The sequence below is a fragment of the Nyctereutes procyonoides genome, unplaced genomic scaffold (assembly GCF_905146905.1).
Source record: "Nyctereutes procyonoides isolate TBG_1078 unplaced genomic scaffold, NYPRO_anot_genome, whole genome shotgun sequence".
Lineage (NCBI taxonomy): Eukaryota > Metazoa > Chordata > Mammalia > Carnivora > Canidae > Nyctereutes > Nyctereutes procyonoides.
Window position 1 is genome coordinate 25,897,455 of NW_026575126.1, and position 17,111 is coordinate 25,914,565.

Sequence of the window (17,111 nt, forward strand, 5' to 3'; positions counted from 1 at the left end):
GGGATCATCAATGCTTCAATGATAATAATGATAATTAACACTTGTTGAGGATTATATATATGCCAGACACTGTCTTAAATATACTATGCAAATTGAATCATTTAATCCCAATAGCAAATGTACCAGGTAGATTCTATTAGTCTCCTATTTTGCAGAAGAGGAAATGGAGCCAGGAAGAGACATAGGCATTTACTCAAGATCACACAGCTAGTAAATGGTAGAACCAATACCTGAAACCAATTAGTTTGTCTCTCTAGCTAACTTTTTTTTTAAGATTTTATTTATTTATTCACGAGAGAGAGAGAGAGAGAGAGAGAGAGAGGCAGAGACACAGGCAGAGGGAGAAACAGGCTCCATGCTGGGAGCCGGAGATGGGACTTGATCCCAGGTCTCCAGGATCACGCCCTAGGCTGAAGGCAGCACTAAACCACTGAGCCACCGGGGCTGCCCTCTCTAGCTAACTTTTAACCAATATTTCTACTGATAGGTCATCCCTTTTGGCTCCACTGTCTTCTTTCATAAAAAAAAAAAAAAAAAAAAAAAAAGAAGAAGAAGAAGAAAAAAAAAAAAACTTCAAAGATAAGGAAGCTAGCTTTAAAAGGAAAAGTTTTCTTTCTTTTTGCTAACAGAACCAAAGAAACACATCTTACCCTTACAGGAAAGTTTTTTTTTCCAGTTCAACTTAAACACTGACCAGATAACTATACTCCATCCTAATCAACAATAAAGTTGACTTAAAAAAAGAATAACAACACCACATAACCACTATAAAATTTCAAACTAAAGACGAGCAAAATAAAAGTAATGGGGTTGATGGCTGACAATTACAAACGAGTTTAATTTGTGTGTCACGTGGATATGGAGAAAGTTGTGATCAGTGTGAAATAAATAATTAAAGCAAAGCTCTCTTGTAACAGCCTCAGGAAATGAAGAGTTAACACTTTTCTTCCTTTAATTAACATTTTATTACATATTTCTGCTGGAGAATAAATCCCTGACAATACTAGTCTCTGTGTGGAACGAAGCACCAAGAAAACACATACACACAAAGAAAAAACCTAGTAGGTGACAAAACTCTAAATTACAGCGTGTAGCAAAGAGTGCACTTCCTTAATTTGATGACATGCACTTCTCTTAATGAAATCAGCAGATTATAGAACTTTTCAATAAATTAAGTATTAATATCATCTTCACCATTATCAGTGTTATTGTTACTTGTACTCATCTTTGCTGACCTCTTCTGTCTCATTACTTGGTACTAACCCGCACACTGTACATTTCAGCCACACAGTGCTGAAACTGTTTCAGTAGCTGGCACTCAGTATGCCCCCTCATCTCAAGTTTTTCCAATACAAGTTCTCCATTATGGTGGGATCCCTCTTCTTCTTTTCCTCTTCCATCTGTATTTTCAACTTAAATTCTGCTTCCGCAGGGAGGCCAATATTGAATCCTGAGACCGGATTCCACAGCTATAACTCCCACAGTTGGCTGCCCCTGCCACACTTGATTGTGAATGACTTCAATTCTTGTGAGAAAGACCGTATAAGTTGTCAGGGCAAGAAAAAATGTTTGTCCCTTTCCCCACCACTTTTCACAGTGGCAGGCACATAGTAGGGCTGTCATTAATATTTCATAATTAATGAAACTATATAAGGCAGACTCCAAGTAGATATTTATACAATCTAATTCTGAAAATTAGGTAGAATAATTGATCTATAGTAGTGTTGGAATACAGAAAAATGTGACGCATTAATTCTTTAGGAGGGTTCACTGCTATGAAAAGTAACTTATTTCCAGCCATTGGATTAATGTCCAAAAATGTTCAGGAGATACTTTTCAGAGTTCATATCTCATATACAGACAATGAAAACTGATCAATGATTTCATATTTTAACTACTGATTCAGGGTATATTTCGTATTCTTAAAGAAAATTGAGATCACCCAAAATTCTCCTCTTGAAATCCACGTGTCACAGTATATTTTTCCTTCTGTAATTTTTTCCCTCTGCTGAACTTTAAACTTGATTTTTCTTTAAAGGATCAAATAGTTTCTTCAAATGAATGTCTACTCTAATACACACATAAAATTAATTACTAAAGCTATATGGTGATCACTTCTAACCTTTGTTAGAAGTTTGAAAGACATTGTCCAATAAAGATCACTTAATATACACTTATTTAAAAACAAACTTATTTTTTTAAAGATTTTATTTATTTATTCATGAGAGACACAGAGAAAGAGAGAGAGAAGCAGAGACACAGGCAGAGGGAGAAGCAGGCTCCATGCAGGGAGCAAGACTTGGGACTCGATCCTGGGTCTCCAGGACCACACCTGGGCTGAAGGCAGAGCTAAACCGCTGAGCCACCCCGGCTGCCTGCAAACTTATTTTTTTTCTAACTCATTACAACATTCTCAATGTAGCAGGACAACTGGTCTTATAACATAAAGTAAAATAGTACCATATTAACGATTCAAAAAATTCCAATAATATATAATGTGTGATAACATTACTGAGTCTCTACTGCAGGTTGCCAGTAGCTCCCTAAGTTTAAACCACTCACTGGAGCATTCCTAGGTCCTGCAGCTGCCTGGTACCTCCAGAACAGTCCTTTGATTTACAGCTGTTTTCAGAGCCAGTACTACAGTGAAGTAAGTGAGACACACACATATGGCACAAAATTTAAGGAAGTACTCACTTTCAGAGTCTTCTAAGTACCATCTAAATTTCCCAATGTGGGGTTCTAAATGATCTTGCCTGTCTTTTTTGTTTTAAGATTTATTTATTTATTTTAGAAAGAGTCTCAAGCAGACTCCCCATTGAGCCCAATGTGACCTTGATCTCAAGACCCTGAGACCATGACCCAAGCCAAAATCAAGAGTCCAATGCTTAACCAATTGAGCCATCCAGGAGCCCCATGGCCTTGCCAGTCTTAACCCTTCTTTCTTACTTTCTCTGACCCAAAATAGAAATTACTCTGCCCTCTCTCCCCTCCTCTGACAGACCTCATTTGAGAACTTGCTGGATGGAAAATAGGAAATAATCACCAATTCTGTTAAATCCAAATTCAAAATCAGACTTTATGGGATGAGGAAGTTTTACCATAGTTCCTAAAATTTGCACGTTAGGCAGTGAGGCCACTGGTTTTCATTTCTTGAAGAAAAAGATGTAACCACAGAAAGCAATGAAGCAAAGAGAGTTTCTCTGAGACTTAAGATTTTGGAAGTCACATTTTCAAGAAATCTGAAAGAACTTGAGTGACTGACAATGGATTTAGAAGGAAATGTGTAAAAAAAAAATAGAAGGAAATGTGTGATGAGTTAAAAGTAGTATTTTTCTCCACTCTTATCTTCCCATCTAAACTATATGAATATCTTAGGAATGGAAGGACAAGATGAAGATACACAGGAAAGGGGAGAGCCCAGAAATATTGGTAGATCTCAGAAAAAAAGGATCATTGCCCAGTTCCTCAGGGTACGCAATGATCCTCTATGCCTCAGGGTAGGCATAGAGGGATGGCAAATACTAGCCAGGTACATGGAAATCAGGAGCTGGAGAACCTGTGATGAAGCCCTGAGAGGAGGTGACTGAACTATGAAGTTTCCTGACCCCAAGTGTTGAGTGGAACGTTAGAAGGACAGTTATGCAATCAACAGTCACTTAAAAGTAGGGTGGGGAACAGGAAGGGATCTGGTGAAAGGGAATGAAGGATGACTCCACATCCCCCATGATTGGTTATTAACTGAAAGATATAATGAAACATCAGCTGGGCTCACCTTATGTACCACACTTGTTACCAAATCCAAGGGAAGTCAGATGTTAGCCCAGAGGACTAAGGAGGGGCAGGAGGACCAGCAGAAGAGAAACTCATGAAAGTGACTAAATGACTAAGTTTCTATTCTTGGAAAAGCTCAAAATAAAAATTAGATTTGCTTACAGAAAAATAAGGGAGATTATATTTTCTATATGCCTGGGTTTCTAATCTGATACTTGTATTCTCCATACAAACAATGCATTTTTCACCTATCAAAGAAGGCATTAAGTTGCAAAGAATCTTGGTTTTGGTTATTTTACTTCAGAAACTCCTTCAGGCATTGAGTCTATTTCTGGAAGAATGCTACTGTCAGCAACCAGAAAAGCAAGCTCAAGCTTGAGAAGTTGTTTTAAAATATGGTGTAAGAGGAGGTGAGGGTAGAACAGGGATTGCTTTCTTACTGTGAATCTGGTCATTCATTTAACTTTGGAGTTTACAAAAAGGATTCATATTATGAATTTGCTATGTACCAACAGTGGAACCTGCATTCGATATCAAGTTTAACAGAGCCAGGTAGCTGGTTATCAAAGCAGGAATGATTTTACCTTCCTTTTCTAGATGAGGTTGAGTGACAACTTTATTAACTATATAGGTTTTGTTCCTTAATAGTTATGTAAGCTTGAGAAGGAAAAACAGACTCCAGCACACAAAGTAAATCATAAGGATAATTTTCAAAGTACAAAAAGTAACCACATTTGGAAATCATATATTGGAGGGAAAATACACTGACTTCTTCCTTGTAGGAACTCTCTCACTATTCTTTCATGCCTCTCCTCTAACCTCACATGGTGCCTCTTAGCTTGATTCTCATCTCTACTGCCCTTGCCACTCTGGTATTCAATGTCCTGCTAAACCATACTGGAGCCTGAGGCATAGGGAAAGAGGTATTCTCCTATATACATGTTTTATATATTTTTGTATTATTTATCTTGCTTACAGTCTTTTGGTGCCCTTTACATTTTGTACCCCAAGTCAGTATCTCACTTGCCTCCCTCTAATCCCACCCAAAGTTCTCAAAGATCTAAGCTCCAAACACTTCCCACTTTGCACATTCTTCCTGGGTAACTCTATCCACAGGTTTTTAAAACCACATATACTCTGATGATTCAAAACTCTTCATCTTCATTCCTGATTCCTTGTATTTAGCTACAACTTTAAACGGGATATCCCACAAGTACAAGAAACAAAAGGTCACAAACTGAACTCACAATTTATCTCAATTTATCTTATAAACAACTAAATGCATACATAAAGTAAACTCCCAAGTTATATTTATTTTACCTCCTGTTATGGACTGAATGTTTGTGTCCCCGCCCAAATTCCTATATTGAAATCCTAACCCCCAATGTGATGATATGAGATGAGGCCTACAAGAAGTGATGAGGTTATGAAGGTAGAGTCCTCATGAATGGATTAGTGCCCTTATAAACGGAACTCCAGAAATTTCTCTTATCCCTTCTGCCATGTGAGGACAAACCAAAAAAAAAATTTAAAAATAAAAAAAAAAAACAACAAAAACAGTCATCTATAAACCTAGAAGCAGGCCTTCACCAGATACCTCATCTGCCAGTGCCCTGATGTTAGACCTCTCAGCCTAGAGAAGTGTGAGAAATAAATACTTGTTGTTTAAGCCACCAGTCTATGATATTTTTTGTTGTAACAGCCCAAGCAGACTGAGACCTCCTAAATATATCCAAGTTTATCTTCTCTCCTACATACCCACTACCCTGTCTTCTTTTGTCTTCTAGCCTTCTATACCATTCTGAATCTTGCCTTCCATTTTCCTTGTTAAATCCATCTTCCACTATGAAAGTTAGACAAATTCAGCCAAAGGCAAATTTGACTGAATCACACTGATAATTAAAACCCCTTCATGGTTCTTCCTTTGAAAGTATACTATTTTTATTTATTGATATTTGTCTTCAAAAAGAACGTGAAAACTTCTTGGCAAGGTCTATGTCAATCAAATTCATCTTCATCCTACTGTGGTAAGTGATACAATGGCTGGCCCGTTATAAACAGGCAATAAAGACAAAAACAAAAATAGTGACTAAGATTGTGAGTCTCACAAAGAAAAACAAGAATTTATCAAAACCTATATGTTACTATAGTTATTTCCCAGAATAAAAAAAAAAAGTCAATGATTTATTTTTATTTACTATTCAAGCAACTTTACTTAAAAAGTTCTGGTGCCAGTTTGCACGAGTGCAACCTCTGCTTCTACCATGCAACAGTGGAATCCTGGACAGGATGTCTAATAATTGACTGTCTTTAATTGCCTTCCCTTTTTATTTTCACCCAGTTTTCTGATTTGTAACATTATCTGGTCTTCAAAAATTGCTAATGGAAAATGAGTGCAAAATATTTATGTAATTAGGACAGTTCAACATTTTCAAAAATGGCAAAAATAAACAGCAGTTATGGAACACCTGCTTAAAAGATACTGGAAATAACTGCTTCGTGCTTCATTAACCAGTATAAACACATTTGCCAGTTTAAATCCCCTACTGAATTCAGAATTTCCAATTAGTACTAGAATGGTATCAACCTGCCAAGGGAAGAAATTCCTGAATAAAAAAATTTCAGAATCGTCATTTGCAGAGCTCTTTTATGGTCAAACAGAGGCCTATCTTCTAAGAAGCCTATAAATTTGTTTATTAAAACTAAACATGTATCTATTTTAATAGACAATTTTAGACTATAATTTGTGATTCATTCATTTTTGAGTGGCATTCAGTACAGTATCTGAAATATGGCTGTTTCCAGGACCAAAATGGACAAAAGACAGGCAGATCTAGACAGAAGACTATACAATGGCTCAAGAAAACCTTCTTCCCTGGGAATTTTTTTTTTAATTTTTTTTTTATTTATTTATGATAGTCACACACAGAGAGAGAGAGAGAGAGGCAGAGACACAGGCAGAGGGAGAAGCAGGCTCCATGCACCGGGAGCCCGACGTGGGATTCGATCCGGGCTCTCCAGGATCGCGCCCTGGGCCAAAGGCAGGCGCCAAACCGCTGCGCCACCCAGGGATCCCCTTCCCTGGGAATTTAAAGAAACCCAACCCACAACCCTGATTCACCTATGCAAAGAGTAATAAGTCAGTGATTATCTTAACTAAATCAAAACAAAATTATAAAACCAAAGCAAAATAGTTATTAGAAAAATCAAACAAAATAAGCATAAAAAAATAAAACCTTTGTTTTTGGTGGTCAGGAAGTCAGTTGAAAATGATCTCTTTACCTTCAGAAATGATAAAGATTATTAGTAAAAAACAAAAATGTGACAACAACCACAATCCACATTTTACCTTGATGATTCCAGTTTCGAATAATCTTACTTGTCTTTCCTAAAGAGGCCAGGTAATATACTGAAAAGATGCACTAGATCCAGATGACCCGAATTCTAGATCTAGCAACACTAAGTGATTTGATTATAAATTCAAGTAAATCATTTAGCATTTTCAGTAGAGTCTAATCCATAAAACAAGAAGACAATTCTGAGTTGTCCACTTCATCATGATAAAAACCAAATGCAACATGCAAAGGTACTCTGGATACTACAGTACAACACAAGAAAATATGTAATCCTTATGCCTAGTATATAAAGAATACGTAAAAGAAGGGTAATATACACTCATGCATTCATCCAAAAGACATTTAGTGAGCACCAACTGTTCTAGAAGCTGAGAACATGGCTTATGAAAAACAACACATGATAAACAAAACACAAAAACCCCGACCTCTTGGACTTTATATTCCAGTGGAAAGAGACAGAAAATAAACAAATTAGTGAGTGAAATACAAAGTATATCAGTGATGAGTGATAGAAGAAAAAATAAGCAGAGAAGTCTAAGGACAGCTCAGAGGGGGACAGTCTTCAAGTTTTAAAGAGTGGCCAGAGAAGGCCCTGCTGAGGTGACAATTGTACAAGGAAATTGTGCAAACTCCAAGCAAGCTGAAAAACCACTGAAAGACTCTGAGCACAGAAATTTGAAAAGGCTCATGTGTATTAAGAAGAGATTCTACTAGGAAAGGCAAAAGCATAGAAATTGTTTCAAGGCTATTGAAACAAACCAGATAAGAGATAATGGTACCGGCTTAGAAAGGCTGGTAGTGGTGAAGGTGGTAAGAGTAAGATTCTGGATATAGACAGCGTTTGAAGTGAGGATGAAAAATGAGATCACCAACATAATGAGTCTCTGAGAGAGAATGATCTAAGCCTGGGCACGCTAATATTTAGGGGTGAAAAGATGAGGAATAACCAATAAAGAAGCCAAGGAGATACTAATAAGGGCGTTTGATGTCCTGCAAGCAAAGAGGAAAAAAATATTTCAGGAAGGAGAGAGCAACTTTCTGTATGAAGTGCTGCTGATAATGCCCCAGGATTTGACTCTTTGTTTAGCAACTTAAATTGATTTTCCCTAACAGCAAAATTTGAGACAGGGATTTGGGTGCAGGTGATTTACTGAGTAAGTGCTATTCAGGAAAAGTACAAGAGGAGTAAAGGAGGGTAGGAAGGAGAGAAATTTGCAGAGTATGGATGTAGTCAGTGGTACTGTCTAGTCATAGCCAGAGCAACAGGGCAAGGCTCAGGAGCATAAGAGCCCACAGGAGTCACCCCTGCCTTAAAGCAAGCAGACTGGCTTGCTTCCTTCAGGATACTGTCTTTGTCTTAAGCTTCTAGAAGTTTAATTATGACATACCTTGCTATGCATTTCTTCATGTTTCACTCAGGTTTGGGAATCTATAGGTTTATGTTTCTTGCCAAATTTGGAATTTTTTAAATTTATTTATTCATGAGAGACCCATAGAGAGAGAGAGAGAGAGAGAGAAGCAGAGACACAGGCAGAGGGAGAAGCAGGCTCCATGCAGGGAGCCCGATGTGGGACTCGATTCAGGGACTCCAGGATCACGCCTGGGCCGAAGGCAGATGTTCAACCGCTGAGTCACCCAGGTGTCTTTAAATTTGGAAAGATTTTAGCAATTTCCTTTTATAGTATTTTTCAGCCCTGCTCTCTTTTTTCCCTTCCTCTGGATAGTAGCAGAATTCCAGTGGTCTCTCCACTATCACAGAGGGTAACTAAGTGGGGACATGGACCAACTAGGCTACTAGCTAGCTAATGGGGATAAAAGGACTGGCTCCCTATTCTTTCACCCAGCAGAGGTATGTGGGCATCTCATCTCATCACAGAGCAGAAGTCTATGTTCCCTACTCAGGCTTTATGGAATATACAGGGATTGGGACCACAGTTTTTCTTGCTGTGTTTGGCTAGAGTAGAGAAGTTAGTGTCTGAAGGTTTTTTTGCCTGGTATTTTAGCCAGAGAGAGCAGACTATTGTTAGGAACTTCTGTGTGTGTGTGTGTGTGTGTGTGTGTGTGTGTGTGTGTGTGAAGTTAGCATTTCCAGTTCTCCAATTTTTTTAGCTCCAAGACCAGGATATTTCTTCATTTTATTTATATATTTTATTATTTCCATTTTTTCCAAGGCACTTTTAAAATTTATTTTTATTCTTTTATTAGTTGATTTAAGTAAGCTCTGCACCCAATGTGGAGCCTGAATTAATGACCCCAAGATCAAGAGTAGCATGATCTAATGACTGAGCAGCTGACCCCCCATCAAGACTGGGATAAATGCAGAAAAAAGAAACCCCAGGAAACTCACTACTGTTTCATTCTTTATGTTGCATTTCTCTAGCTAGTTGGCCCTCTCTCTACCTTTCAAAGTTTTATGTTTGCTTTATATGCATTTAAGGCTTTGTAATTTTGATGAATGATTATAAAACACAAGTATAAACATTTACAAATTAAAAAATAAATCTTATCTTTTGGTTACAGTTTAATCTTTTAATCAGTTCTTCATGAAAACACAAAGAATAATGAAAAGGAAAGGAACCACATTCTTTAACTGCACTGAGAATAACTTTCATCCCTAGTTCCATATTTCCACTTTGGGTATGACCTCATGGCTCTTTTTTAAATACAAGTGTGTCAAATAGAATTTTCAAAATGGTATACACCCAGAGCAATAAATCTGATGTTTTAGCTTTCATTTTTCTATTAATACTTGCTTATCACAGAAGACCTGAAATATACTAAAGTGCTAAGAAGACAAAGCTAATCACTATTAACATTCCATTATATTTTTCTGTGTGTCTTGGTGTGTAAGTGCATACAATCATTCTCAAGTATAATGCTTCATGCCTTTTCCTTGTAATATAGATTTTATTTTTCCAGATGATTAATTATTTTAAAAATAATTTCCATGGTTGCACAATTTACCACTGAATGGATCTTCCCTAATTAATTTCACTATAACTCAATGATTGCAATTCAGTGGGTTTTCCCCCACATTTTTCCCTACTAAATAAATAATGTAGGAATAAGCTTCATTCTATTTCATTCTTTACCTGCATTCCTAATTCTTTGTTTAGGATAGTTTACTAGAAAATGAATTATTGGGTGTAAGGGTTTGTTAGTTTAAAGACATTGATATGGACTGAACCATATCCCCCACAAATTCATATGTTGGAGTCCTAACCTGCAGTATCTCAGAATATAACTGTATTTGGAGATAGTCTTTACAGGGATAATTGAATTAAAATGAGGTCATTAAGGGAGGCTCTATTCTAGTATGACTGGCGTCATTATTAGAGGAAATTTGGACACAGGCACATAGAGGGAAGACCTTATGAAGACATAAGGAAAAACCAGAATAAAATAACCCTGCTAACACCTTAATCTCAGATTCCCAGCCTTCAGAATATTGAGAATTTCTGTTCTTTAGGCCACCCAGTCAATGGTACTTTGTTATGGCAGCCCTGGCAAACTGACACAGGTGTTGATGGATATTGTCAAAACTACTGTCAAATTGCTTTTCTCAGAATTTGTGACAATATATATTTAATGTAGAAAGCCCATCTCACTACATCTTTGTCAATTACAAACACACACACACACACACACACACACACACACACACACATATATATATATATATATATATATGAATGAGACAGTTTACAGAATAACATTTTGGAGTTAAATCCTAAAATAAAAATAATAAAAATGATAAGAGAAAGAGGAAGTCTTTCTCAATAAAACCCTTACCATAAATAGTTTAATTATATGTAAATGAGACCTTAGAGAAGTCATACAATTTATCTGGATCAGAGTTCTCATACCTTCAAAATGACTTAGATTTAATAATCTTTGAGAGTTTTCTAAATTTGAAATTTACATGATTTCTTTATTCACATCATAATACAAGATCATGTCTTAGCATTAGTCTATTATTTGATTTAATGATCAATTTTGTCCACACTAGTCTCCTTTCAGAGACCTCACAGTGGAAAGCAGAACTCATCCAAATGTACAACTGAACTCCAAATCCAGGTTTGCTATTAAGTGGCTATGTTATCATCTCAAATCACATTCTTTGTATTTCTAGTTTCTTTTTGCATTTAAAATAAACTTTGCTGGGTGTCCAGTGACAAGAAAATTTTAAAAATCACATGAATACATACATATATTTTAATTTCCATCACCAAAGAGTTCATATGTAAGGAAGAAAGAAAGAAAAATAAACTAAAATCATTATATTAGACAGTATAAGCAAAGTACCAAAAAAAGCCAATGCAGATAAGCTAATACTATTCATTGTTTCACTAACTGAGAAAATTAATTCTGGGGAAATTGATTTTGAGAAATTGCATAAAAAGGCCATTGCTTTCCTAATTTAAAAATATATATCCCCTAAAACAGTATTTTAAACATTGCCTTCAAGGTTGTACTTAATCCCCATTTATGGTCTCAAACTGCCAGCCTCTGTGTTAACGTCATAGAATCAGTTAAATAACATTTAAGCAATCAGTAATCTCAGACATTTGTCCTCCAATACCTCACTTGAAAATATTAAATGTTCTTACTATTCCCCAAGTATTGTTCATATGTTTCCCAAAAGTGTATCTTAACACTTTATATATACCAGTTTACTCTTCTTCAGTTGAATTATAATATCTGTAATATGGAAACTCTTCTGTGTCATTGTGTCATTATACAAAACAATTTTTAAAGGCCTTGACTTAATTTTATCTTTTTCATCATGGTAAGTGCACTCTTTAATTCCCATCACCTATTTCACCCATCCCTCAGCCACCTCCCCTCTGGTAACCATCAGTTTGTTCTCTATAGTTAAGAGTCTGTTTCTTGGTTTGCCTTTTTTTTCCTTTGCTCATTTGTTCTGTTTCTTAAATTTCACTTGTGAGTGAAATTACATGGCATTTGTCTTTCTCGGACTGATTTATTTCGATTAGCATTATACTCTCTAGCTCTAATGATGTTGTCAAAAATGGCAAAATTTCATTCTTTTTTATGGCTGAATAATCAATATTCCATTGCTTATATATACCACATCCTGTTTATCCATTCATCTATCAATGGACACTTGAGCTTCTTCCATAGTTTGGCTATTGTACATAATCCTGTAATAAACATAGGGGTGCATATATCTTTTACTATTAGTGTTTTCATATTCTTTGGGTAAATACCCAGTAGTAGAATTACTGGATCATATAGTAATTCTATTTTTCATTGTTTGAGGAACCTCCATACTCTTCCACAGTGGTTGCACCGGTTTGCACTCCTACAAACAATGCAAGAGGGTTCCTTTTTCTCTACATCCTCACCAATACATTGTTTCTTCTGTTTTGATTTTACAAAGCAATTGTAAGAGAAATTTTATAGATTTTTAAGAAAATAAATTCTGGTACCACACTAAAACTACATATTTTTTTTAATGTTTCAATAGATTTTAAAGGAATAAAATCAAAGACACTTTTGAGATTATTCAAATATAAAATATGAAAAGAATACAGTTGTGCTTTACACATATTTAATTCTTTTTCAAAGTAAATGTAAAATTTTGCCTTATAATGTGTAAGAAGAGATCATTTTCAGTGTGAAATCACCTATTGATGGTACTTACAGAGCAGTTTTTGTCACTATTTCTTTTCCAATGTCTCTTGTCTACTTTCTTGGCCGAAGTGGAACGCAGCATTGCATGAGTTTGTGTCCGAGGATTTAAAGCCAGGATACTCTAAAGATAGTATAAACAAAGTATAAACATATATGTTGTCATTTTAAGAAATCAAAATTTTATTTTATTTTATTTTTAATTTTTATTTATTTATGATAGTCAGAGAGAGAGAGAGAGAGAGAGAGAGAGAGGCAGAGGGTGAGAGAGAAGCAGGCTCCATGCACCGGGAGCCCGACGTGGGACTCGATCCCGGGTCTCCAGGATCGCGCCCTGGGCCAAAGGCAGGCGCCAAACCACTGCGCCACCCAGGGATCCCCAAAATTTTATTTTAAAATTACCCCGATACACTCCCAAAGACATATACTAATGTTGTTTTCTCCTTTTGCTATTGTAATTCCACAATAAGCTAATCTAAAGTAATCATGTACGAGGCAATATATTCGCTGATTTTATAAGAATATTTATTGATCAGAATATAAAGGATTTAAAAATCACATAAGCTGGGATCCCTGGGTGGCGCAGCGGTTTAGTGCCTGCCTTTGGCCCAGGGCGCGATCCTGGAGACCCAGGATCGAATCCCACGTCGGGCTCCCGGTGCATGGAGCCTGCTTATCCATCTGCCTGTGTCTCTACCTCTCTCTCTCTCTCTCTGTCTCTCTGTGACTATCGTAAACAAATTTTAAAAAAAATTTTAAAAAAATCACATAAGCTATACCAAAGACTCTTTAAGATAAATTTTATACATAGCACTTTTAGATGAGAATGAAATCAGAAAATATGCAGATTTTATTTAAACTTAAAACGATACTCTTCATTTTAAGTTTTTAGAATTTACAAATTGCTTTCACGTGCTCTACCTAATTTAACAATAGCTACTATTATCTCAAAATTGTGGATGAGCAAATAAATTCAAGGTCCGTAAGTAACCTGCTTGATATTTCACATTAAATGCAGAAGGAGCTGGCTTAGAACTCAGTTCTTAGCATTACTCAGTTCTTAGCATTATACTTATACTCAAATTCATCCAGAAATAGTCTTTATTTTATGAGATATAGAAAAGAAAACCTTTTTTTTTTTAGATTTTATTTATTTATTCATGAGAAGAGGTAGAGACACAGGCAGAGGGAGAAGCAGGCTCCATCTAGGGAACCCGATGTGGGACTCGATCCCGGGACCCCAGGATCATGCCCTGTGCTGAAGGCAGGCACCAAACCGCTAAGCCACCCAGGGATCCCCAGAGAAAACCTTTTTAACCACATGTGCAGATACATTAAATGGCACCTGAATAACTCAATAAAGAATTAATTTCAAAATCCTTTTTTTTTTGAGATTTTATTTTCTTATTTGAGAGAGAAAGCACAAGCAGGGGGAAATAGCGGAGGAAGAGGAAGAAGTGGATTCCCCACTGAGCAGGGAGCCCAGTATGGGGCTCAATCCCAGGACCCAGGGATCATGATTAGAGCTAAAGGCAGATGCTTAACTGACTGAACCACCCAGGTGCCCCTCAAAGTCCTGTCTTAAGCAATCATTTATAAGAAAACCACTAAAGGCCTTCTAGAATGGTGGCATGAAGATCTCTGCAGATCAATTCCTGAGCAAAACAAACATACCAATAAAATTAGCAAAAATAAAAATATTTAAAATCTCTAGGAATCATCCTAAAGTCAAACAGCAAATGAAGAAACATTTATCCAAGAAAAATCTACTAAAACTTGGTAAGAATAGTGAAGGTCTGTTCTTTTGAAGGATGGCCTACCTATGCCCACTCTTCCTGCTCCCAGCTCAGCATGACAGAAATTCCACCTCAGGTGAGTGCAGCCAAGAACACAAGGGTCCATCTGCCTCTAGCTTCCAGGTGAGGCTGTGGGATTTCCCAGAGAAGGGAAAACTATTAGCATTTCTCACCCACCCCCCTACCCACACCCACTATGCAGCAATTAAACTCTACAACGTGCAACTGAGAAGTCAGGAGCTCCCTTGCTTCATCTAGCCCCCGACTCATAGAACAGAGGCTTCACCTGAGGAACAGTATGCCCACTATCCTGGGGTCCTGATCATCCTCACTGCAACTTGCTCACAATTTGGGAGTTAATATGCCAGGAGAAGCAAACTGAGATCAGAAGCTACTGTCTATACTAGTGCTTTAAAGCAAGAGTGTCAATTTAAAAGAAGCATGCCACTAACCACCCCTAGTTCTTTAGCTATGGCTCAGAGATTTTTCACAGAGCAAGAGTAATGCCATAAGAACAGACAGCTCCCCTCTCCCCACAAAGGAACTGACTTTACTAGAATTAGTATGTAGGGAAAATCAAACCTATGGGAACTCCCAAAACAATAGTTTGATGGCAAACAGTTAACAGGAGCGTGATCACTTCATGACAACACTAAACTAAATCATAAGGCAGACAGTTTACCAGAGAGAACCAGGGAAAGAAATAGTTAATAACAGCTCTCCCAGGGGCACCTAGGGGCCTCAGTCAATTAAACCTCTGCCTTTGGTTCAGGTCATGATCTCAGGGTCCTGGGATCTCCCTGCATGGGGCTCCCAGCTCAGAGGGGCGCTTGCTTCTCCCTCTCACTCAACAGCCCTCCTGCTTGTTCACTCATATTCTCCTTCTCTCTCTCTCTCTCTCTCAAATAAATAAATAAAATCTTAAAAAAAATAAAATAAAATGTTTGGGGGGAAAAAAGGATAGCTCCCCTAGGGTTACAAGAAATCTCAAAGACTCCCTTCAAAAACTATTCCTGTAGGTGCCCAAATTTAATTGACTCACACTGTGGAGCAATTTATATCCCAGGGTACTGTCAAAAACAATAGAGCAATTAGCCAGCAATCACTGGAAACTAAGAGCTGGGTGTAATACCAACAGATTTGGGCAGTTTAATAACAACAACAACAAAAAGAGAAAAGGCATATAGAGCCCTGATAAAACCAATAGCATCCCAGAGTTATTGTGCACAGGCCCAAGACTCCACCATATTCATATACAATCGGAGGTTCACACCTTGGGGGAAACAGACTTCCTGAAAATAGTCCATCAAGTCACTAAACTAATAAGCAAACACCAATAAGGCCCATCTTTGAAAAGGAGGTAGTTAATATCCAGAATCACTATAATATTTTATCTAAAATGTTCAGTTCTTAATTTAAAAAATCATAAGACATTCAAAGAAACAGGATTGTGTGTGCCACAATAGGAAAAAAAAAGGGGACAACAGAAATTCCTTCCAGAGGGCACAGGTATCAGATTTAACATACACAAAACTTTATCCATAGTACACTCCATTCAATAACAGCAGAATGCAAATTCTTCTCAGGTGTACACAAAACATTCTCTATGACAGACCATAATGCTAGGACATAAAACAAGCCTCAATAAATTCTTTAAAACCATACATGGAATGGAATCAGATATCAATAACAAAAAGAAATTTGGGAAAATCACAAACAACATAGATGAACATAGTAAAAATTATGCTGAAAGTAGCCAGTTATAAAAGCAGATATTGTATGATCTCATTTATATAAAAAGTCCAGAGTAGGCAAATACGTAGAGACAGAAAGTAAACTGAGCTTACCAAGGGTTGGAGAATTAAGGGGAAATGAAGTGATTGCCAAAGGGCAGATGGTTTCCTTTTGGAGAGATGAAATTAATGGTGGGGATGGCAACACAACTCTACAAATATACCAACAGCTTCTAAATTCTATACTTTGTGTGAGTAAATTGTGTGGTATGTGAATTATACCTCAAAAAAGCTGTTATGAAATAAATAATAGTCACTGAATTCTTCATTCAGCAGATATCATTGTGTACTGTTTTTACTCTACTAAACATCAATGGGACTTACTTTATTAGCTCAATATAAATGAGGATTATTTTTAGTAATTCCTATACATAATGCACATGAGATTTCTTCAAAATCCATCAATTCAGATGTCTAGGTTTTCTGGAAAACAAACTTCAAATAGAGCTATGAGTTTTAAATGGTTTATTCCTTATGATGAAATAAAGCCAAAACAACATATTAATAAAAGCCAACATTAAAAAATATAATCTCATTTCTATACATAAAAGTTGAAAATACTTTCTTATTATAAAATAAATGTGTATTTTTTATCATTTTCAACCTTGAACCATTACTAATCTCCTACATTAATTCAAGCTGATAAATAAAAAGATGACATTTTTTAAAGGTAAATATTGTGGCCAATTTAAAGGGGAAAAAAAAAGAACTGGGTAACAGGCAAGATGGTTCCATTT

General features: G+C 36.6%; 1 protein-coding gene across 1 annotated transcript in view; it reads right to left on the bottom strand.

Moving 5' to 3' along the window:
• DPYD (dihydropyrimidine dehydrogenase) overlaps positions 1-17,111 on the bottom strand; it is an 802,527-nt gene that overhangs the window by 748,493 nt on the left and 36,923 nt on the right. Inside the window, exon 2 of the mRNA XM_055340016.1 lies at positions 12,799-12,909. Coding sequence (XP_055195991.1) covers positions 12,799-12,909 — 111 coding nt within the window. The remainder of the gene's footprint in view (positions 1-12,798; positions 12,910-17,111) is intronic.